Source organism: Hylobates moloch, unplaced genomic scaffold (genome assembly GCF_009828535.3).
Source record: "Hylobates moloch isolate HMO894 unplaced genomic scaffold, HMol_V3 SCAFFOLD_21, whole genome shotgun sequence".
In the NCBI taxonomy this organism is placed as follows: Eukaryota; Metazoa; Chordata; class Mammalia; order Primates; family Hylobatidae; genus Hylobates; species Hylobates moloch.
The window spans coordinates 40,040,171-40,065,523 of NW_026652296.1; the positions used below are offsets into that span (position 1 = coordinate 40,040,171).

Consider the following 25,353-nt stretch of genomic DNA (forward strand, 5'->3'; position numbering starts at 1 on the left):
AATGTTGCACCAAGAGTTGCCTGTAGTCACTGGAGTCACTAGACCCCAAGATGTATGAATTACCAATTTCCTTTTTCTAAACTGTATTGACATGCAATTTACGTAGCATATAATTCACCTATTTAAAGTGTACAATTCAACGGTTTTCAGTGTATCCACAGAATTATACAATCATCAGCACAGTGAATTTTATGACATTTTCATTATCCCTGCCAAAATCCCTCATATCAGCAGTCACTCCTCTCCCGACCCCAGGCCTAGACAACCATTCATCTGTCTATGGATTTTCCTATCCTAGACACTGCATGGAAATGAATCTGACATTATGTGGTCTTTGTGAGTGACTTCTTTCACTTAATGTTTTCAAGGTTCACCCATGCTGTAGCATGGATTAGTACTCCACGCCTTTTTATTGAGGAATGATAGTCTATTCTATGGATATTCTATTTATCCATTTATAAGTGATGGACATTTGGGTTGTTTACACTCTTTGGCTCTTATGAATAATTCTTCTATAAACATTCTTGTACAAGTTTTTGTGTAGATATGTCTTCATTTCTCTTGGAGTAGAATCATTAGGTCATAATCCCTCTATGTTTAACCTTTTCAGGAACTACTAGAGTGTTTATCAAAGTTGATGCACCATTTTACATCCCTGCCAGCGATTTCTTCATCTCCTCACCACTTCTGTTACCTGACTTTTTGATTCCAGTCATGCTAGAGGGCATGAAGGGGTACCTCACTGTGGTTTTGATTTGCATTTCCTTGAAGACCAATGATGCCATGCATCTTATTGGCCATTTGTATATCTTCTTTGGAGAAATATCTATTCAGATCCTTTGACCATTTTAAAAACTGGGTTTTTTTTATTGAGTCATAAGAGTTATTTATGTATTTCTGGATACAAGTCCATTTTTAGATGTATAATTTGCAAATATTTTCTCATTCTATAGATTGTCTTTTCACTTTTTTTTTGAAATGGAGTCTCACTCTGTCACCCAGGCTGGAGCGCAGTGGTGCTCTCTTGGCTCACTGCAACCTCCGCCTCCTGGGTTCAAGTGATTCTCCTGCCTCAGCCTCCTGAGTTGCTGGGACTACAGGTGTGTGCCACCATGCCTGGCTTTTTGTATTTTTAGTACAGATGGGGTTTCACCATGTTGGCCAAGCTGGTCTCGAACTCCTGACCTCAAATGATCCACCCACCTTGACCACCCAAAGTGCTGGGATTACAGGCATGAGCCACTGCACCTGGCCTTAACTTTCCTGGTGGTATCTTTTGCAACCACATCTAAGGCTTTGCGGTCGTATCTAAGAAACTGTTGCCTAATCCAAGGTTAGAGAAATTTACATCTATGTTTACTTCTTTTTTTTTTTTTGGAGACCAAGTCTTGTTCTTGTTGCCCACGCTGGAGTGCAATGGTGCGATCTTGACTCACTACAACCTCCATCTCCCAGGTTTACCCAGGTTGGAGTGCAATGGTGCAATCTTAACTCACTACAACCTCCGTCTCCCAGGCTCAACTGATTCTCCTGCCTCAGCCTCTCAAGTAGCTGGAATTACAGGTGCCTGCCACCATGCCTGGCTAATTTTTGTATTTTTAGTAGAGACAGGGTTTCACCATGTTGGCCAGGCTGGTCTCGAACTCCTGACCTCAGGCAATCTGCCTGCCTCAGCCTCCCAAAGTGCTGGGATTACAGGCATGAGCCACCGTGCCTGGCCACCTATGTTAACTTCTAACAGTTTTATAGTTTTAGTTCTTACATTTAGGTTCTTGATCCATTTTGGTTAATTTTTGTATATACTGTGAGGTAGGGATCCAAGATCATTCTTTTGCCATGTGGCTATCCATTTGTCCCAGCATCATTTGTTGAAAAGGCTATTCTTCACCCCATTGAGTAGCAGAAATTGTCACCCTCGTCAAAAATTAATTGACCTAAATGTGACAGCGTTTTTGTATTCTCAATTCTAGATACATATGAATCAACATAGTCAATATTCCATTGATTTCTGTTTATCTAGTACCACAGTATCTCAATTACTGTAGCTTTTCAGTAAGTTTTGAAATAAGGAAATGTGAGAAATCCAACTCTTTTTTTTTTTTTTGAGAAGGAGTCTTGCTCTGTCACCCAGGATGGAGTGCTGTGGTGTGATCTCGGCTCATTGCAACCTCTGCCTCCCGGGTTCAGGCAATTCTCCTGCCTCAGGCTCCCGAGCAGCTGGGATTACAGGTGCATGCCACCATGCCTCACTAATTTTTGTATTTTTAGTAGAGATGGGGTTTCACGACGTTGGCCAGGCTGGTCTTGAACTCCTGACCTCAAGTGATCCACCCGCCTCGGCCTCCCAAGTGTATTTCTTTTTCAAGATTGTTTTGGCTATTCTGGGTCTCTTGAATTTCCATATGAATTTAAGATCAGCTGGCTAATTCCTAACATAGAAACCGCCTTGAATTTTGATGGGCATTGCATTCATCACTTTGCTTCATGATGACACTTAAAAATGAATATGCAAGTTCACATTTCTGTCATAAAATTTCACTTGAATAGCAATGTAGTCCTAAGTTTTCCTATAAAACAATGAGAAAACTTAAAAGAACATATTTATTTTGGACATCACATATGAACACAGGGTTTCAGTTTGTTTAAAGACTATTTGCAACAGACGTCATAGCATGTTAGTCATAAAAATCATCAGAATCATCGGTGTTATGGTTTCTAGGGCGTAAAGCAGCCTCAATTTCTGAGTTACTGTCGTCAGACTCATCCCAGAGGGCTGGAAAATAAAACCAGATAGTCATTTAACATTTTTGCACTCTGGTTAAGAGCTTACAAAACAGCACAACACGGAAGGACTGGTTAAGCGGAGTGTCGGTCTGCAAAATGCCTAACAGGGACACCACATGATGTACCTGACCAGACACACCCAAATGTGCATGTCATACTGCACAAATTACACATTTCAAAGTGTGTCCTCTGCACTGTTATGGAAAACAATTTGCAGAATACTTCCTTTTCCCTTCTGTTGTGCCCAATTCTTTATTATAGGATAGGAATTTAAGGTCAGGGTTACATGGAAGCAGGGTTCCCTGGGGTGTTGTATCAGCCTGATGCCGACCCACCTCAGCTGCCCCTCCACTTTCATCTCCCACTCTTCTTTATGAGAGCAGAGAGGAGATGGGAAAGACGTGGCAGAGGAATAAGCAGAGATGTTTACCCTGACACAGGACTTTGGTCCACATCGTTTACTTGAGAGGTGATCCCAGGAACCATGGGGACAGTGACACAAGGAAGACAGGAAGCCAATGAAGGGTATGATGACGAGTGGGTGCCTGGCAGTGAGTGGACAGGGAAGGCTCAGCCTGCTGGGGCCCCCTGAGAGACTGCAGAACTCTCACCAGATTGTCCCAGTAAAGAGCAAGGGAGCGGGGTTACTGATCCACCAACTTGCCTCTGTTGGTTGAGGGTGGCTCTCAACCCAGGGCATCAACTCCCTGGTACTTTGGGCTGCCTTGTGAGGGCTGAGCACGCTCCCGCAGCCAGAGAAAGCCCTCAGGCAGAGAGACACAGCTGCTTGGTGCAGGAAGCTGTAGGTCCGTCTGTGAACTGGAGCTGAGGTACCCTGCAGGTGGTCTGGTAAGATGTGGTGAAGCGGACCACGTCTACTACATCAACAATCCCTTAACTCTGCTGACATCTGCATGGCACCACATGTCAGCTCTGTGCGGACTTCTCATACGCGACCCCATCTCATCCTCACACCAGCCTGGCAAGGTAAGTATTAATGTATCCATTTCACTGAGCAAACAAACGGACGCTGAAGGGGATTAAGAAATTGGCCACAATCACAATGCCAGTGAGTGGCCAAGCTGGGAGTCCCACCCAAGTCATCTGACTCAAGCCCATACTCTCCATCACAACCCACTGGGTACTTCTCTCCCCCACAGTAGGTAGCTGTCCTTCTAGAAGAGTGATTCACACTGTGGTGCTTGCTTAAAAGGCAGATTCCTAGGCCTAGGTTCTACAGCAGCTCTGAATTAGTTTCCACGCTGGGTTAGCAAAGTGGGACATACTGGGGCTAAATAAATAGCAGATTTTTTGTTATTGTCAGTAAAACTATTAATCAAATTATACCTTTAATTTAAGGTATAAGGGGTTTAAGGAGACAGGAGCTGAGAGAGCCCAAGCTGGGCAGGGGATACGCCACAGTGTTCTGGTAGGAGGGCTAGATTTTTCCTGTGAGCTGGGTGTTGAAGGATGAATAGGAACTCACTGGGCTGAGGAGAAGGAAACGGAACTCCCTACAGAAGGAACAACATGGGCAAAGGTACAGAGGCACAGGTGTGCTACAGCTGAAAAAAGCTGACTGTGGCTTGACCCAAAGAGGCGACCTTGAGAGGAATAAGCTGGAGAGCAGGGCTGGGGCCTCCCAGGAATGGAGAAAGCTCAGACTCTACCCTGCAGGCACGGGGAGGCCCTGGCCGTCCTTCCACAGGAAGGTCGGGGGAAGCCAGGGTTTGGAGGCTGGTGGCCAGGTGGAGGACGGTCAGGAGCTGGGAGGAACTGGGTATGAGGAAACCAGTTAGTTACTCCAAGAGCCTGTCCGGTCATGAGCGATGGGTGCTTCTGAGGATGAGGAGAGAGGCAAGAAACATTTCATTGGTAAAATACACAGTGCTGATAATTAATTAGACATGGAGGCCAGGATCCCCTGCAAATTCATACTTTCAAATTACAATGCTCTGCCCCTGTGGTCCATGGCACCTGTGTGGTCCTGTCTGTGAAGAACTGAGCCTCCAGAAGCCCTCAGTTCCACCCTGTGAGCATGCCCGCTTCAGGACTCACATGAGGGTGTTAACAACAAATGCATGTCACAGAATTTTTTGGTTAAAACATAAAAAGAAAATCTGGTGTCCGATTATCTCTCTTACCATTAGATTTTAAATTGATCACGGGTTTCTTTTTGTTTTCATGCCTGCAAAATAAAGAAACAGTCTAAGTTCTGAAAAAGAAAAGACAACGAGGCTGATATTTTCATAATGAACGCATTAGAGAAGAAGCACTTTGATTCACTGGAGGCCAGAACTTTACACTTACTTCCCAGAGTTTAAAAGTAAAGGGAAAATATTGGGATGCAGCGTGGCCTTGTTGGGAGGGTCGCTACTCAACAGCATCGCTCCCGTCCTGCGTGTGTCCCCTCGGCAGGTCTGCATGGCCCACCCCGCCCTACTGAGCTGTGCCTGTGTGGGGCCATGTGTTCTTGGGGGAGGACGATCGCATGGGCCCCTGAGGCAGAGGACCGGTTTCCCTCAACAGTCTTCTGGAAGACAGTGATGGTGAAACTTCAGTGCTTTCAGGCAAGCTAAAAATGAAACACTTGCAGTAGGGAATTCAAGATGTTGGTAAGGAAGTTAAAATACTTAGTGAAACCAGTGGCAGCAATACTAACAGCTTAAGAAAAGAGTTCAAAACAAACACCTGGTAGGGGCCCTGCAAGTGTCATATAAATGCTAGTGTCCGTGGCATCCAGGACTGTCTCGACTGAGGCCAATATGGCAAGAAAACTGGCCCAGGGGATGTGATTTCTCTGTGTGCCTTGTCAGGACCTTTGCAATTTTAATGAATTTAAAAGTTTCCCCAGGGGCGTCACTCGAATGTTTTATGATGCTGAGATTCTTTCAGAATTGCCTGAATGGTCACAGGAGATGTTGGGAGAGAAACCATTCTTGGTGCGTGGCTCGACACTTTGCCCTACCCCATGCACCACCACCGCCCTTCTCACGGCCAGGGCCTTGCTCTTCTGGACACAGGAAACCCTGCAAATATATCTTTTCCTTCCCTTTGGGCCAAGTCTGGTTGACTTTTGGCTTAAAAATCTACGTTTTGCTATAATTTACTTTTTTTTTTTTTTTTCAGAAAAACATGCTCCACTAAGGTATGGTTTTCTAGGCTATCTTTCAGTGTTCCCTGTAAATTTAGTGCCTGTTTCTTTAATTGCCATGACAGAGTCGTGCTCACACCCATTTCTCCATGAAGCATGGAAGACTCCTACGAGCATCTGGAAAGGCCAGCAGCTGACTGACAGTCCTGGAGCTGCCAGGATTGTGGGGACCTGCCAGTGAGGTGAGCCTGCAAGAACCCATTTTACAGAAAGTGACACACACATCACACACACACTAAATGCAATTGCAGGGATGTCTATTATTTCCCCACCTCCCCCTACCTGAGGACACTGGGCTAGGTGCTGCAGGGGAGGGTGGATTTTAAAAATGCTAGGAGGGGTGGAAAGAGGCTAATTTGCCAGCCACGGTCCACACAAGAAGAGCCACAGGGGGAGCAGGAGAGATCTTTGCCAGCTGGGAGGATGGAGAGCACTGTGGCAGGTGATCGCGGGAGCTGCAGGACCACAGAGGAAGCCAGGCACCTCCAAAGGCAGAGGCCTTCACAGGCCAGGACTGAGGAACAAGGTGTGGCGGGGTGGGGCAGCAGGGAGCCCCGACACAGGAGAAAGGACACAGTGGCAGGTGAGCTCAGCTCCTCCCGTCTCAGCAAATGGCACCCCCGACCCACTAGTCTCCCCAAGCCCCTCTCCAGTCTCCACTCCTCTTTCCTTCACACCCAGTCTGGCCCTCGGTCCTGCCAATTCCACCCCTCCACCCCCACCCACAATACTTCCTGCAGTCCTCACCAGTTCCCTGGGCACTGCCAGCACACTGGTCAACAAAACTATCAGTTCTTGCTTCTGTCTCTGCAACAACCTCCTAACTGGTGACACACACTCATCTTGTCCCCTACTATCCATTTTCCACTAGGCAATGATAGTGAGCTTTCTGAAGTGCAAATCTGGTCACTCCACTTCCTCGCTTAAAATTCTTCAATGCCTTTCCATTGATTTCTGCACAAAGACCTAAATACCAAGCAGTGCCTCCAAGGTGGATCCCCCAGGAGTGTTGTGCTGTCCTGCTGGAGCCTTCCCACTTCTGACTCCCTATCTTTACCACTGAGTCCTCGTCAAGTTGCTGTTTCACATCCACTTGTGCAGCCAACTGATGTGCCACTCCTCCCCCTCTGAACTGCAAGATCCATGCGGGTAGTGACCACACCTGTTTCAGCTCACCTGGGTAACTCGGTGCACAGCACTTAACAGGTGCTTAATGAGTACGTTCACTTGGAATGAACAAGTGAACTTCACTAAGCTTAGGGCCCTGCTTAAAGGCATTTGATCAATATTCAATTATACAATACTTGATTTACATATTTCTATTAAATACTGCACTTCAGAATCAAGTTCAAGTTTCTTTGGCTTCCCTGCTGGCAAAGAAAAAAAAAAAAAACCAGAAAAGCTGAAGGGGAAAAAAAAAAAAGAAAGTCATGCACAAGGCTGTAAACACAGACACATGAGAACATCTATGCAAGTGTGTGTTAGTCGTCACTTAACTCATCAAAAGCAATCAGCCAGGAACGCTGAGTCCCACCACGGAGGTGACCCATGAGCATTTCAGGGACCTCACTTCTGCATATGGCACTCTAGGAAAAAATGATTTCCTGAAGCCATGTCTCTATGAGGCCACTTGAACTTGTTTTTTCTGTTTGTCCTGTGGTTACGCAGTGTGGCTTTGAGAACATTTAAGCCACAGGGAGCCAGTAAACATCCCAGTGAAATGTGAATTAATTGTGTAATGGTTCTTAATTGTCTGTGTGATTGGTTTTCTCACAGGAAACAGGTTTCAGAGCTAAACGTGCGTGGTGCGTGGTCCACCCACTGGGAAGGGCAGGGCGTGCTTTCCAGGGTTTTCTTCTCCACTCGCATACCTAAGGGGCAATTATTTTTCCTTTTGGGAAAATTTCTGAAAGTCAATGTAACCCTGCAATTCATAGTTGATTTTTTATTATACAGAATTCTTAGGGCCAACATTTTTTTCTCTAGGTCATACCTAATATGTAAAGCTAAGGCAAGGCTGATGGAGAAGCCTGAGAACTTTCTATGGTGTGCTGGATAGAGCCAACTACTTTGGCTACTAGAGTAGATGAAAGAAAAACAAAACTGCGTTTCAGAAAGTAAAAGAAATCAAAGAGTTAAGGTTGTAGACCATGGGACATGGTCACCATGTGGTCTTATGTGCTCAGAATTTAACTGTGTAATCTTTGCTGAGAGTGTAGAAGTAATGTTTCTATCTTGTAAGGCAGACGTTGGCAAAGGTTTTCTGTAAAGAACCAGAGAGTAAATAGCTCAGGCTTTGTGGGCCATATGGTCTGCCGCAACTATTCAACTGTGTTTGTAGCACAAAAACAGCCATGGACAATTTGTAAAGTAAAAGATGTGGCTGTATTCCAATTAAACTTCATGTATAGACACTGAAATTTGAATTTCATATAACTTTCAGGTGTCATGAAACATTATCCTTTTAATTTTCTTCCAACCATTTAAAAATGTGAAAACCACTCTTAGCTTGCAGGCTGTATGGACCCAGGCAGTGGCCTGGGCATGGCCCAAGGGCCACTACTGTTGTAAAGAAGTGCCTCACATGAGGCCCATGCTGCAAGCCAGAGAGCCTGCCTTTCCCCTGCACCGTGGCTCAGGGGTGACTCTTGGAACCCCAGAGGGCAGACTTGGTATTTTTTCTGGAGGTCCTACTTCAAAATAAGCCATTTTCAGGCAAGACACTGCAGATGATTAACTGAGTAAATTAAAATATAACCATGTTCCGCTGGTCTCATTTGAATGGGACAATCGGCTGGGTGTGGTGGCGTAAGCCCAGCACTTTGGGAGGCTGAGGCGGGTGATCACCTGAGGTCAGGAGTTCGAGATCAGCCTGGCCAACATGGTGAAACTCTGTCTCTACTAATAATACAAAAATTAGCCAGGCATGGTGGTACGTGCCTGTAATCCCAGGTACTCGGGAGGCTGAGGCATAAGAATCGCTTGAACCTGGGAGGCGGAGGTTACAGTGAGCTGAGATTGCACCATTGCAGTCCAGCCTGGGTGACAGAGCAAGACACTGTCTCAAAAAAAAAAAAGTTAATTAATTACTTTTAATTAATTAAAAAATAATGGGACAATTATCTCTGCAGAATTTCCCAGTAGCTTTGGTAATTTTTTCTCCCAGCTGTACCAGGAATGTCCCATTCCCATTAGGGAGATGCTCACTTGTTACCATTCTGCTGTACTGACTTCATCACATCTCTCCCCTCTGCCTAGTCATTAAGCCATCTTATTTTGGATGCATTTTGGTAACTGCTTATAAATGCCCCTGCTATTGATAAATCAGATTAGGACAATGCTAATCAAAGTCACTTTTGTTCTCAAGCTTGTTAAACTTAAAAAGTTAGGGCCAGCCAGGACTTCAACAGAATAGGTTTTATCTGAGAGCAGCCCTGGCACACAACGAACGCTCTGCACATGGAGTCAGGATGACACAGTGCGCTATGGAAAACAGTAACAATTACGTGTCAGCTGCTCATTTTATATGAACAAAAGGCTAACGTAGTTAGAATTGGTCTACACAGTCAACATCAATATAAAGTTAGATAGTAAGGATTACTGACAATAGGTTTTGCCTTGTGGAGCCAAGAAGTAAAGACAAAAATGAGACACAGAATACCCAAGGCCAAGAAACCCACTATTCAATTAGAACACAGCATTCACAGATTATCAATCCAGAGCCTTCACTGTACAGTGGTTGAGCCCAGAGAGGTTGAGAGATGTGTCCTAAGACACACAGAGCGAGCCAGCAGTAGAGCAGAAGTGGAACAAAATGCTCCTCCTGGGACACTCCTGCAAATGCACACGTTGTAGACACCCATCCCACAGGGCCTCCTGAGAAGCAGTAAAACAGTAGGGCAGGGAGAACCCTGCCACAGCATGTGCCTGGCTATATGAGCTGCTTTCAGAAGCTGAGACAGAATCAGCTCTGGGGCCAGACAGACTCTGCTCACTGCGTGATCCTGGGCAAGTTCTCTCCCTCTCCAAGCACCAGTTTTCTTGTCTGTAGAATGGGGACAGTAATGCCTTCCTGGAAGTGTTCTGATAAATTTACAGACAATCCTGTGTGAGAGCCTGCAGACAGTAGACTTCAGTAAGCAGTGCCACTGCACTGTCAGCACATTTGGATCAACAAAAGCATGTGCTCAGTTTGCTGATGTGCAGCCGTAGGTTCTAAGTGGAGATGATGAGTACTTAGGCACAGGGGCCAAGGAATGGGTGGTTTGGGGACAGACAGAGAGAAGGCAGGCCTGAGATGCGTGAAGTTTCTTCTTCGAGGGACCTGATGCGGGGGGGCCCTTGAAATGGGAAGAGACAGGGAAACTGCCTCAGCCAGGCCTTCCAAGAGCAGGGGCAGAGCAAGGCATCGGACTCTGTGCTGGGGCTGCAGCAGCAAACAAGACAGACTCGCTCAATGCCCTTGAGGTGCTCATGCTCCGGTAAGGAGACTGACACCAGAATAAACATCATGAAATTGGCTGAAAAGGCAACAGTGGGGTTGGCTGAGAATTGATGACAGTGGAATTGGGGGATGACGTTCCAGGCCTCCAGCATGTGCCAAGAGCTCTCATCAAGGTCAGGGCCCGAAGCCAGACACCTTTCCATCAGCAGACGAGACAGCAGCCAGGAAATAACCCCAGTGAGGCTCTCTCCAAGTGTGTTCACCCAGGTCCTGCTTCCTGAAACTGGGGATGCATGAGCAGAGGGCATATTCACAGTCATCACCAGTCTCCCTTTGAAAATGTATGTGTCCGCACACACACACATTCACACACACACACTCTCACACACTCACACCCTCTCTCACACACACACTCTCTCTCTCTCACACACACTTATGCAGATAACTGTATGAAATGCATGATTCCCTGCAGCTCAAGTACATGATGCCATACAGAAGTGAGGGAACTTGTACAAAACTGACTTTTATAAAAAAAAAACAAAAAAACTGGAGTGAACGGTGGAGCTATACATCCATGCTTACTCACTCAGGAAGTGCAATGACTATCCAGCACTGGCGATTAAGAAACCTGCTGCTGGGCACGGTGGCTCGCCTATAATCCCAGCACTTTGGGAGGCCGAAGAGAGTGGATCATCTGAGCTCAGGAGTTCAAGACCAGCCTGGGCAACAAGGCGAAATGTCGTCTCTACCAAAAACACAAAAAATTAGCCGGGCATGGTGGCATGTGCCTGTGGTCTCAGCTACTTGGGAGGCTGAGGTGGGAGGGTTGCTTGAGCCTGGGAGGCAAAGGTTGCAGTGAGCGGAGATCGTGTCACTGTACTCCAGCCTGGGTGATAGAGCGAGACCCCTGTCTCTAAATAAATAAATAAATGAAACGAAGCCTGCCCCACTGTGGGAGGGAGGGTACTGGGAAATGGCTTCTATCCCTGACTACAGATGATAACAGAAATAGCTAGGGGGACCACAGGAGGGGCAGGCTGTGCAGCCAGGTCTCTGCTTAGGAAACGTTCAGAAGGTTAAGCCTTGAAAAATCTAGAAGGCCTTAACCAGGTAAAAGAGTGGGGCAGGAGCATTCCAATAAAATCCAGGGACGTAAAATAGTGGGTCATATGTGGGCATGACATGCGGTCTGGTTTTTAACTGTTCTTGAGCAGGGAGACAAGGGGAGCTGGCTGGGAAGGCTGTGCAGTGTGTAGACTACCCGTGCTTGACAGGGGTGCAGGCAACAAGGGTCTCCTGAGAGATTTGTGGCAGCAGAGGTTGGTGTCAGATACTCATTCCTGGCCCAGGGCGGGAGCGGGGGGTGGAACTTGGAGAAAAGAACAGAGGGAAAGCCTAATGTTAGTAACACATTGACTCAATTTCATGGTCAATATCTATTTTTTTTTTTTCTTTTTGAGACAGAGTTTTGCTCTGTCACCCAGGCTGGAGTATAGTGGCACAATCTCGATGCACTGCAACCTCTGCCTCCTGGGTTCAAACGATTCTCCTGCCTCAGCCTCCCGAGTGGCTGGGATTATAGGCGCCTGCCACCATGTCTGGCTAATTTTTGTATTTTAATAGGTTTTGCCATGTTGGCCATGCTGGTCTCGAACTTCTGACCTCAGGCGGTCCACCCGCCTTGGCCTCCCAAAGTGCTGGGATTACAGGTGTGAGCCATTGCACCCAGCCATCATTTTTTTTTTTTTTTTTGAAACAGAGTCTTGCTCCATTGCCCATATGAGTGCAGTGGTGCAATTTCGGCTCACTGCAAGTTCTGCCTCCCAGGTTCATGCGATTCTCCTGCCTCAGCCTCCCAAGTAGCTGGGATTACAGGTGCACACCACCACACCAGGCTAATTTTTTTTTGTATTTTTAGTAAAGATAGGGATTCACCATGTTGGCCAGGCTGGTCTCGAACTCCTGACCTCAAGTGATCTGCCTGCCTCGGCCTCCCAAAGTGCTGGGATTACAGGTGTGAGCCACTGCGCCTGGCCTGTCATATCATTTTTTTTTTAAAAAAAGAAAAAATAGCCATGGCCCATTAACAAATATACCCGAATTGTTGTGACTTTGAGGCCTCACCAATTGAGTGTGGCAATGAGACTCAGAGGGTCCTGCCAGGAGCACTGTCTATGATGTCCAGGATAAGGAGGAATGGCTCCCAGCAGGAAGTGTCCTTCCAGTTCTGGAGTCTTATTAGAAGGCTGGGCCGGGCGCGGTGGCTCACGCTTGTAATCCCAGCACTTTGGGAGGCCGAGGCGGGCGGATCACGAGGTCAGGAGATCGAGACCACGGTGAAACCCCGTCTCTACTAAAAATACAAAAAAAAAAATTAGCCGGGCGTAGTGGCGGGCGCCTGTAGTCCCAGCTACTCGGAGAGGCTGAGGCAGGAGAATGGCGTGAACCCGGGAGGCGGAGCTTGCAGTGAGCCGAGATGGCGCCACTGCACTCCAGCCTGGGCGACAGAGCAAGACTCCGTCTCAAAAAAAAAAAAAAAAAAAAAAAAAGAAGGCTGAAAATAGCTAATTTATTAGAAGACATGGTCTTTAGACTCCAAATTCTAAAATTTGTAATAATTTTTTACTGCTAGTGGAAATCAGTATTACAATTTCTAAAGGAGCAATTTCAGCTGGAACGTTCCTCAAAACAGACATATGTTTCTGAAAAACAGAAGGCAAAAAATAATCCAGAAAGAAAAAAATCCCAATGACTATGCCAACAAATCTCTGTAAACATGAATTTTAGGTTTTAAAGGCCTACCAGTAATTTAACAAAGTCTGAGCGCCCCCTGATGGTTAATCAGGGGTCCTACAGAAGATGCCACTTTCAGCTGCCTGAGGTCAACTTGTTAACTTTTTCTCTTCAAATAATCAAGCGATTGTTCTTATTTGCTTTGTGCAGAAAAAACAACGTATTAGGCTTGTGATAAGAAACGTGACATATTTAGGAAGCTGCTAATTCAGTGCAATTTAAGAACGGAGATGTGCCAAACCCAAGACAGAGAAGAGTGCTTTTATATAAGAACCTAAAGGACTTTCAGGAAAAACTCATTTTTGTTTCACTGGACTATTGGTTCCTTATAATCTTTATGTTATCCTGGGGGAAATGGCACAGTGACCAGGCAAAGACAGAAAATGACACCGCCCCCATCAGAGCATCAGCTGCAGGCTGGCGCCCTCCACTGGCCGCTCTGGTGGCTGCAAGGCTGGCACAGAATGCCACCCATGGTGGCCCTGCCAGGGTACAGTGGCTGGGTGACTTCTGCTACCTTTCCCCCAGGCAATTATGTTGCAAGCGCCCACCCTTTCCTTTTGGTAAAACATTATCTGGTCCAACCAGTAAGCTGAAGTTACAAGGCAGGAACCAGTAAGCTAAGGGCAGGCTGTTAAAATACACTCTCCATTGAACAAATGGATCTGGGAGAGTGAAAACCGCTTGCTGGGGAAGGTAAAGCAAGACAATGTTTGCAGAGAAGAGGAAGCTCTGGCATGCACCCCTGAACAAAAGGGAACAAGTGGTCTTTACTTGGAGAACGGCTTCCTATTAGGACTCACTCCTTCGTACATTATGCCTTTCATCCCCACTCAACCACAAAATGATTTTGCTGAAGCAAATACAATGGTAGAAAAAGATTTACACTGAAAGAATCTTTAATAATAAACTGTTGCCAATCTGCCTACTTGCCCGTGATTTATAATACAATAAACATCGGATTCTATTACGGCTCATGCACTGAAGCTGCTGCTCTGAAAAACGGAATATGAAAGCACCCGAACCCCACCACCATCACAATGAAATGAGCATGTATAAATGTGCTAAGAGTATCTCTTTGCATCTTTTATAGCTTGTGTGTATTAATCTGTAACGCTTATTAAGAAAGTCATTGCTATGCAAAGCAGCACCCAATCCCTTTCTCTGGCTTTTCAACAGGAGTGCACTGTTTAGCCAATAGGACGGACCCTCTGGCCCTAATTCTGCATTCATCACAGGCAACATTTGCACAATGTATCTCTCAAAGGCGGCTGAAAAGAAGGCCTTAATACTCATGTAAACAACTGCAAACCAATTACTTAATGAATCAGGCCCACACATAATGAGGTGCAGACAAAGAGCTATAAATGCATTTTTGCGCCCAAGCCGCTGCTTTAAAGTAAAATCCCTCAGCTGTAGTTTGGGCTTAACTAGCACATCATAATTATTGTCTCTAGGACATCAGAGGAAGCCATTTTTTTTTTTTAAGGTCCAGGGGGGTTTTTTTTTTTTTTTTTGAGGTTGCTCATCAGCTCACTGACAAAATAGAGCAAAGAAGAATTTTAAAAGTGCTACAGCAGCACTGCACTGTTATGTTTATTCTCAAGTACCGGGTTTCGAGACCACTTGTAAAAGCAATAAAGCACAAGGAGTGACTGCAGTAAGTGGGATCCTTAAATGTAAGCCTCTAAGAAATTTCAGTGAATCCAGCACAAACGGCAAAACTGGAGCTCTCCAAAGCCCAGGGTGGCGTATGAACACCACCAAGCCCAGCACAAGAACCAAACCGTGACAAACAGCACACCAAACCCACGCACTCTGGGCCCAGACCTTTTCATCACTGGATTATCATCAAGTGCCTAGAACCAAGAGTTCCTTCAAGGCCTTTTTGTGGTTTTTTTTTTTGTTTTCTTAAAGGGGATGATGAGATTATTTGTAATTTATTAGGAAATTAATTTCATACAGAAACAATACTAATAACAAAAGGCCCCTGCCTCAATTTGAAGGAGGAAAATGTTTGATTTTAGTTTAGTAAAATATAGACAAGTTGTGAAATTATTAGACTGAGAAATGTTCTGCAAAATCCAATTGCTTTCTCAATGTCTTTAAAAATTTCCCAAAGAACCTATGTAAAGACTGTTTAGGAAGAACTGGGTTTTTAAGTGCCTCTATATATTATTAAGCCAAATGGTAACATTCGGCCCTGAAAACTATCTGTAGAATTTATTGTTCTTTTAAAATTTCTTTTAGGAGACCTAGAACTTGAATTTATAATATAATCATAATGACATAATACTTTAACACTCTTCCTGTCCCGTTTACCTCCCACTTCCTTCAAAAATATGGATGAAAACTCAGGCATTAAAAATAATAACTTCTGAAAATTAAATGAGTTATTTCCCTAAAACTGAACTTGTCAAGTTTCTAAAACCCATAATTTTAGAAATTCAATCTCATTTTAATATACTCCAGGTTCTAAAAACATTGTATTGTTTATAAAATATGAATAAAAATAGGATTTTTTTCATTTAAAAAATTCAACATTTCTGGCTCAAATCATTTTCTCTTATGGAACATTATATGTTATACTAGAAATGTAAAGTTCCTGTTCTAAAATTTCATCAGAGACAAGCAGTTAATTCAAATGGAATATAATCATCTGAAGGACACCTTTCTACTGAGCAACGCTGTTCCAAAAGGAAAGTTGCTATGCCATTTTAAACAATATTTAGCTCAAAGCAAGAGTAGGGTATTTCATCAGATGATGGCTTATATTCCCGTCTATAAATTCTAAGTGACCTGAAGCTACTGTAATTAGTATTTTATGTTAATGACAAATTCAGCACACAACTCTCTTATCACTGCTCAAAAAACTTACAAGAAGCGAGTGCTACAGTTTGACAAATGTGAAAAGATAAATTTTGTTCTTTATGGAAAATAAGCAAGAAAGTATTAGAAAAGGAAAGAATAATCTAGCCTAAACACTTGGTTAAAAAAAAAAGAGGAAAATAAAAATGAATATCCAGCAATTACTAGTTTATATATTAGCCATCACAAAAAGAAGAAACATGCCACTTTATTTCTTTTAAGGCCTGATGTTTTCTCTCTGCCCTTTTTCTGACAACCTCCATTGTGTGGTCTCTAAGCAGTCCTACTGCGAGCAGCTGTAGACGCTAATTTGTGGTTCACTGAGGTGTCAATTGAGTCTTAAACCAAGGAAACAACAGCTGCAAAACAATACTTGGCTCTGGTGCAAATATTTTCAAAGGTAGACTAAAGTTTCAACTGTTATTTTAGATAAACAAAAACCCAAACCATAACCCTCCAAGTCATACAACAAAATAATATGCAGCCAGAGTTTAATTCATTGCGTTGTGACATTTCTCATCTTGTTGCTGCTATTCAGAAAGGCTTTCACAACTTTACCTTGACAAAGGACTTCCTTCACTAGATGAAAAACTAGCTTCCGAAGCAATTTTGTTAGCTGTCTTTGTCTCGAATGCACCGCTGCCATTATTCAAACCTGTGATAAGCGTAAACATGGAGAGTGAGGGTTAGCTGTCATGCAGCCATGGGACAAAATGAATAAAGTGGCCTCACAGTAAGTTTGGTGAAACAAACGCCAACAGAGGAAGATGCTGTTCAAGCCACAGAAGGCAAGGGAGCTTCTGAGGCAGAGAATGAAATGCTGGTAGAATACTGAAAGGGAGTGGGGCGCTTTCCTGTGATACCGAAACAGAAGCCACAAAAGTGAAAACTGAAATCATCCAAAGAGTTCAATTTTAAATGACTAAGATGCACAGAGTAGGCATATGGATCTCTACTGTGTCACAAAGCACTGGATAATTCCCATTGTTACAACACACGGGCAGCAAACCAGGGCTCAGAAATAATTAAGACTCGTGGATAACAGTTACCCTATCCACTCTTAAGCCCCTCTGTAAAATCCTCTATTTTCCATCCCACAGAGGAGAAAGAATCTCCACTGAAAATCATCAAGGCCACTCTTTACCAGCCTCTAAAGGTTGAGGAGGAGTATGCACACTCCACCTCTTTCTTTGGAGCCAGAGACTTGGACATTCCCACAATGCCCCCAGTTTGCAGGGCAACCCCTGATCATTGCCTCCTGGGAGTTCTCAGCCTCGGATGTTTTCTGCTACAGGTCTGCTTCTTAACTGGCAGTCAAAATCACAGATACAGCATGCATGGCATCTTTGCAAAAAGCATGTGCTGAGTTTCTAACCTGTAACCTGCCTGCTTGCACGTACACTCTGCAGCAAAGTGATTATTTTAAAAATGTGTCCACATTCAGCCCAAAAAGGGTGTCCACATGCTTACCAGGAAGAGGTCTTTTCAGACATGAAAACTAAGGCTCAAGGTTTATTTAAGTGGCTTTCCTTCAGGTCCAAAGACTCAGAAGTAAGTGAAACATGCACTGCTTCTTCATTAGTTAGATGTGGGGTGGGCTCCTTGAGCACAGAGTGCACCACCACCTCCCATCCCTGCTACTTCTAACAACACTGTGAAGCTGCCCTACACCCTCCCGGCCCACTTTCTGCTTTTCTTTGGGGCTCAGATAAGTCCTTAGGATCGAATGAGAGTAAGGGTAAAAGACAAAACACAGCCAAAGGATCTGACTACAATGACAGTGACAGCAAACATAGGCAGGAGCACTTCCATGATTCTACTGCCAGAAAATTTGGAATCTTGCAAAACACGTAGTGTAATTTTGAGTATGGAGCAAGAGAAATGAATTTAGGGGTGCTTGACTATACAACCTAGAGTGTCATTTCACTTATGAATAAATTAATAAAAATGCATTAAGTATAAGGTTATTAATAGTACCATAATCCATAATTTCTGATACACATCGAAGGGACTACAACTTATATGTCAAATTTACTCATCTTTTTGTTTGTTTGTTTTTTGAGACAAGGTCTGGCCCTGTCACCCAGGCTGGAGTGCAGTGGCGTGATCTCAGCTCACTGCAACCTCTGCCTCCCGGGTTCAAGCCATTCTCCTGCCTCAGCCTCCTGAGTAGCTGAGGCGCCTGTCACCATGTCTGGCTAATTTTTGTATTTTTAGTAGAGATGGGGTTTCACCATGCTGGCCAGGCTGGTCTTAAACTCCTGACCTCAGGTGATCCGCCTCCCTTGGCCTCCCAAAGCGCTGGGATTACAGGTGTGAGCCACAGTGCCCGGCCAAATTTACTCATCTTTTGCACCTGTCCAATTAACTACTGAAAATAACACTTACCAGAAACAGATGTGTGGAGTCACTTTCCAAAGTATGTGTGTCAGCTATCCAGCTGAAAGGCTCTGAGCAAGGTGTTACTCTCCTGGGGCCTCATTTGTAAAATGGGAGTGTTGAATACATTCTTTCTAATATCCCTCTGGATTCAAATTCCATGACTCAAATGTGAAGAAGGTCATGGAAAGCAAACAGTTAAGAGTTTGCAACTGATGACAACCTCCATCAGGACAGAGGCCCTGTTTTATAACTCAATAAACTACAACGTCTTATGTTTGCCGAGTTCAAATCACCACTAACACCACAACGGCCAGCTCTCCCAGGGGGCTTTTCACTATCAGGCACTGTGCTGGGCACTTAATGTGCATTGGTCACCAAATCCTCAATACCACCAAAATAACTGCATTTTGCCGCAACTGACTTTAACCACTAATTATTATCTAGGAAACAGCTCTCCAAACACAGCTAAGTCTGATGTACTGTAAGTATGTCCCTCGAAAATATCTGTCTGAAAAAGACATTTTTTGTTTTCCTTTTTAGATAGCGTCTTGCTCTGTTGCCCAGTGCAGTGGTGTGATCATAGCTTGCTGCAGCCTCAAACTTCTGGGCTCAAGTGATCCTCCCACCTTAGCCTCTTAAGTAGCTGGTAGTATAGGAAGATGCTAACATGTGTGGCTAATTTTTAAATTTTTTGTAAAAACAGTGTCTTGCTATATTGCCCAGTCTGGTCTCGCACTCCTGGCCTCAAGCAGCTCTCTCACCTTGGCCTCCCAAATGCTGGGATTACAGGCATGAGCCACTGTGCCTGGCTGAAGAAGACATCCTTGAGACAACTGGGAAATCTGAATATGGACTGGGAATTACATGCTATTTAGAAATCACTGTTCATTCTGCTAGATGAAATTATGGCATGGTGGCTAAGAAAGTCATTAATGTGGATTTCCTTCTGTATTAATCCATTTACTCTCACAAAGGAAACTGAGGTAACTTATACTCTAAAAACTGGTGCAATGAAAGGAAAACCACTGAAAATAATAGATGTACAATAACAAAGTATAAAAAAACAAAATTACAATTAAAACAAAATCTTAGATTGAAGGAACTATAATTAAGCTTAAAATTTAGCTTTCCTCACTGGGCATGGTGGCTCACACCTGTAATCCCAGCACTTTGGGAGACCAAGGCAGGCGGATCGCTTGAGTCCAGGAGTTCGAGACCAGCCTGAGCAACATGGCAAAACCCTATCTCTACAAAAAAATACAAAAATTAGCCGAGTGTGGTGGTGCACACCTGTAGTCCCAGCTGCTTGGGAGGCTGAGGTGGGAAGATTGCTTGAGATTGGTAGGTTGAGGCTTCAGTAAGCCATCATGCCATTGCACTCCAGCCTGGGAGACAGAGCAAGACCCTGTCTCGAAATTAAAATAAAATAAAATAAAATAAAATAAAATAAAATAAAATAAAACAAAACAATACAATGCAATACAATAAATACAATAAAATAAATACAATACAATAAATAAAATTTAGCATTCCTGGGATTTATAATCCTTTCAGTAAAAGAACTCAAAATCCCCCAACATTCTGGTGAGGGAATGCAGCCCAGTACAACACTGCCCATTGAATGACTAAGACACTAGTAGCCGTGGGGAAGAGAAGGAATTTGGGTGTGTCTTCTCAGGGTCAGTGGTGACAAGCCACTATCATGACATGCTTGGCAGAATCCAGGGCCTGGGAGGGCCATTGCCATGCTGGCCAGCACATGTCTAGGACCAACAAAAGGGCTTTTCCACACGTCCGTTTGCTAAGGATAAAAAAGTACTAGCTCATTCTTTCCTGGTGACAGCTCATTACAGAGCAAACTCCAGAAACCTTCATAAAGAATAACCACCCTTCCCCGAACACAGCCCTGCCTGCCACTTTGGGCCCCTGGACACTGCCATCTGTTCTTACTTACCTGACAAGTGTGACATAGAAGCATCTGCCTTTTGAAACCTGTTTTCAGTTTGATTTGTATTATCCTGAAGGGTGGCCTTCTTCAGCAACTGGTAGGCTTCTGTTTCTATTGATTAAAGAAAAACACAGAAATACTACATTTTTTACTGCCCAGAAAGAAGCTTTTTAAATTCTTCCTATGAGATTTAACACTTCTCAAATGCATGCAAATTATTATTTTTTGAACTGTCACTTTTTAGACATTCTGAAAACAAACAAAAAACAATTCAGTTGAACCCAGGTTTCAAGACTCAGACAAGTTGTATGAGTTTATTTGAGGCAGCCAAATTGTAGTCATTGTTTCGAGTGGGTCTGTGGATAGGTTCCCCATCACAGCAAAACAATTTCACTTCCCTCTGGGCCTTGTAGAGGCAGCTGCGGGAATGAACCGGAAGAGAAAGCAAGTCTTCCTAGGTGGTCAGGTCACGCAGAAACTCTCTTTCTCTGGCTCTTGGGCTCTCACACTCGAGTGCAGGGGCTCTGGGACAGGGCTGGGGGAATGGGGAGAGGGTCAGGAAGGGTGGTGACAGCTGGATGAGTCCCACAGCTGAGGAAATCTAACCAAGTCTTGCCATGGGGAAGGAGCGAGAATGGGTTTGTAGAGAGCAAAGCCAGGCGTCCACAGAGATCAGTGGCAGCCTGCACCTGCTCATGTTCATAGGATGCTCTTGGCCATGCAGGGCTTCTAATGGCATCTGCTATAAGTGAAATTGGGGAAGACTGTTGGGAAAAACAGTAAACAAAAATACGTAAAGAAACTGAGTGACACAACCTTCCCCATTACTCTAAGTTTCAAGGGCACCCAGATGAAATGCAGGATGAAGAATCAGAGTTTCAGCACAGACATGACAAAACAGCATCCATGTCTACATCTTCAACGTAACACAAAAGGAGTCCCACTGTCAATGCTAGGGGCTGGCAACAGGTTGGATTCCTGCTTTTGCTGGCTTCATTTAAGAACTTAACCATGAGACCCTATTACTGGATTAAAACTACCATCACACTGAAGAATAAAAATACAACTTACCTTGCCCTACTGAAAATCAGTCAAGATAAAAATGAATACTTAAAATGAACATTATACTTTGGAATATTAAATAGTATATAATTAAAATATATACAGATCAGGGATTCTTTGAAGATAATAAATTCTAAGGCAACACTTTTTAAACATTGCTGGAGTGTGAAATCAGTTTAGGTTGCTGAAACTAGTATTTTGAAAAATGTAATAAAGAAAACATCAGACACAGTGCATACAGAGGGGAAAGTAGTTTTGTGTAACGTGTGTATGTGTGGGGGGCGCTGGGACGAAAGTGTTTCCTGATGAGGCTGGTCGCATTGTCCTAGGATGGCTCCAACAGGATGGTGTTGTGATGCCCTCCGGCTAATCCTAACATCCGTGTTACTTCAAATATACTGTAAGGTAACTGTGAAAGAGGGATAATATTAATAAAATCAAAGACAGAGTGTCCGAATTCTAAAGGTAAGGAGTCAGTGTAAGAGGTAAAAATGCCGTTTTGTTTTGTTTTTATTTTATAAAAATCAACCAAAAAGTTTTTCAGCTCTCAAGATACAAGTCCAGATCTTAATGACCACATGTTATTTCTGCATTCAATTAAACTTATTTCATCAAGGAAGATAGCAAAGATGGAAATTTGAAAAAAAGGAGCAGCTTCTTGATAAACAAAGCCTCCTGGCCACTGGAAGCTGGAGCTGCGTGCTGCAAATTCATTTCTCCATTGTCTGAAGGTAAATCACTTGACTCCAGTGAGACGGCTCTCCTGCTTCTCAGAAACCAGGAAAACGTGTCACTGGCAATCAGAAGGGGATTTCTGTGAGAAATATCAAGCTAGTAGTCCTGAGGTAATTTCAGATTTGGGGGGCGATTAAGCATTCTGCCCAAACGAAGAAGGGCTGACAGTATTACTGGTTTGAGGTTAGCAAGGGAGGAAATTACCAATGTGAAGTGAAATCACTTCTAGCAACAAGGGACCATTTTGATACTCTGGAAAAGATGAGCCCTTTCTATGCTCCACACTTTCCATTCTGGTCCCCCTCCCTTCCTTCCTGAAGAGTGTGGGCTCAGGAGCTTTTGGCTAACCACCCATCCTGAGATGGCTCACTCTCCTGCCCCACTCAACCAGAGCCCACCACTTCCCAATCACCTCACTGGTGTTTCATCCTTAAGCCTCTGTGGCCCTTCTCCAAATAGAGTCACCAAAGCCCACCTGGGCAGTTTTTATTTGGGATGCAGCTGCCCTGACCTGAGTCATAAAGGGCTGGCAAGATCAGGCTGAGGACTGCTGTGCACATCTCTCATCCCCAATCCCAGTGCGCATTCCCTCCAATGGTCTAAAGGCAAAGTGGAGTTTAAAAGGTACAAAGATGAAGTGCATTCACCTAGAGGAATGACACTCACTGAGGCAGGACCACAGACGTCAAAGCAGCGGGAGAGGGCAGAGCGCCTAGCACTGCTGCCGCCCAACTGTGGATCAGATGCATGGGAGATGGAGTCGCTCTCCCTATGCATCACCCCCCTATTTAGTCAGAATTGTTGCACAAAACTATTTATGAAAGACTGAGAGATGATCTACATAGGAAAAACAAAATTAATAAGGGTTGGCTAAAACAAATTAGAAGTGATTAAAGAATACATAGTCTGCATAGAACAAGGTTGGAGAAGGGAAGTTCAGGTATTGCAAACAGACTGGACAGGGTGGGCATTGTGGATGCAGATGCCTCTGGGGCCAAGCAAGTACTTCCAATAAGTGACTATGGCCAGGCAGGAGCAGCAGGAAGGGCCTGCCCTGTAGCCGGCAAGGAGGCACATGACTTGTCTATAGAGCACAGCTGCTCCTTGGCTCCAGCCAATTGCTGCCTGGTGGGAAAGTGGGCCTGGTCTTGCCAGACTTCTGCCTTTTCTTTCTTCTTTTCAAAAATAAAACACAGCACAGACAAAACAGAACATATTTGTGGCCTCGAAACTAGATGGTAGTGAGCAACTTTTTGTGTTCACTGAAAGTGGTACAAGAACACTGAGGCAAAAACTGCAGCCAAAGAATACAAGCTAGATGTTAGGAAAAGCTTTCTTGTTGAAAGGGTTGTTGGAACATGTTATCCAGGGAGGACGCATCAGCTGTATGAAGATTTTTAAGGGGCTGTCTGTATCAATCAGACCAGGGTTCAGACTGGAGGCAGAGTGTACTTTTTCTCGGAGTTCTCAAACAAATCAGACATCCTCATGAAACAGCCCAGAAGACTTGGCCAGGATGCTAGTTTCATGAAGCAAGAGTGTAAAGTTACAGACATGAGGTGTGTGGCAATTCAGGCCCAGGATTTTTTTAGAAGGAAGAAAGACAGTGATGAACCAAGCAGTTAAAAGCTCCACTTTGTTGCTGCTCTGCAAATTCATAGTTATTAAATTAATGAACAAATAGAAGGAGCAAAAGTAATGACTCTAAAAGTTCAAGTTAGTCTGTTACAAACAAGGTAGGGACAAAGTCGATATATGTCCAAGGGGAAAAGAATTTAGTTTTCTCAGCTGCAAGTAAACTGTAAGTCTGAAAATTTGAGGATTGGGTGGTTGCTTTAAAGGTTTCACTTTCTAGCCTGACTTAGAAATCCAGGGAAACACTTCCTCCCATTAGTAAAGTTAAACTCTCAGAAAATACTGAGTAGTGAAAATGTTTAGATAAAACAAACATTTCTAAAGAATACAATCATTTTCGGTTGGAATGTTCTGATACACACAGAAACAAACACACACACATGCTCAAGGTTTCAATTCTGAATCTTTTGTTCAAGCACTGATTATATACTCAAATCTGTGTCAAGATTTAGTTTAAAAAGTAGAAAATACTGTAGTTTAAAATGTAAGGCAAGGCAAGGGGGGCCATCCCATGCAGTCTACAGCACCAGAAGGTGAAAATCTATCCTTGTCTATTAACTCCTGACTGATGACATGAGATGAATGTATTTTCCCTTACTTTGTTACATAGGCTGCCTGAACCCAATCATCTATCTTTCTGCAAAGTGCTGAAGGATTGCTGAGACTGTTTTTTTTTTCTTTTTGATATGCGTTTCGTGTATAGAAAATAGAAACAGCTACAGAAAGAAAGTGAAAACATGCTGAATAAAGAGGTGGGAGAGAGATGACGTTGAGGAGAGGAGAAAGAAAAAGCCTCGACTTCTTATCTTTTTTCTCTTTTATATGCAAATGTACACCTGCTAAAATACTTCTAAATCTACAAATAAAAAGAAAATATCTGACGAACAAGTGCTTTTAACACCCCATTACAAGAGCCAGACAAACACGTGGTTCACCAGTCTCTAAGGGGTGTCTTGGAGGCAGGGAATCTGCCCATTGCTTTTGCAGAAATCCTTAATGAAAAAAAGAAGAGTTGGGCTCAGAAAAAAAACAACAAAGGGAGATGCAAACAATACTATCACTATGGCTAAAAAACCGACCTTGAACCGACAGAGAACTGGGCATGTTTGAGTAAGGAAGGATAATTGCTATTTCTATATGAAGTTAAAATGAAATCTGAAAAATATTCTGTCCATTGAGTTTCTCAGCATTGTTACTTTTCACATATTTCTACACCTAAGTGTTTTTTCAAATTGTACTAGGTGTGTTGCTGACACTGCAAACTTGGTCATTTTTGCAAAATAAAATAAAAATTGTGAGATATATATATTTTTTTTTTTTTTTTTTGAGACGGAGTCTCGCTCTGTCGCCCAGGCTGGAATGCAGTGGTGCAATCTCGGCTCACTGCAAGCTCCGCCTCCCAGGTTCACGTCATTCTCCTGCCTCAGCCCCTCTGAGTAGCTGGGACTACAGGCGCCCGCCACCACACCCGGCTAATTTTTTGTATTTTTTTAGTAGAGACGGGGTTTCATCGTGGTCTCGATCTCCTGACATCGTGATCCGCCCGCC

The 25,353-nt window shown here is 43.9% G+C and overlaps 1 protein-coding gene across 4 annotated transcripts in view; it reads right to left on the minus strand.

Annotated features, from left to right (window-relative positions):
* Positions 1–2,034: 2,034 nt before the first annotated feature.
* Positions 2,035–25,353, minus strand: part of KIZ (kizuna centrosomal protein) — a 115,601-nt gene continuing 92,282 nt past the window's right edge. For 3 of the 4 annotated variants that reach the window (XM_058432859.1, XM_032142101.2, XM_032142102.2), the window contains 4 exons: positions 20,380–20,484; positions 16,602–16,698; positions 4,929–4,972; positions 2,035–2,773 (listed from right to left, as the gene is read on the minus strand). In XM_058432859.1, coding sequence (XP_058288842.1) covers positions 2,676–2,773; positions 4,929–4,972; positions 16,602–16,698; positions 20,380–20,484 — 344 coding nt within the window. In that variant the 3' untranslated portion in view covers positions 2,035–2,675. The remainder of the gene's footprint in view (positions 2,774–4,928; positions 4,973–16,601; positions 16,699–20,379; positions 20,485–25,353) is intronic. The other variant, XM_032142106.2, reaches the window with a different exon arrangement.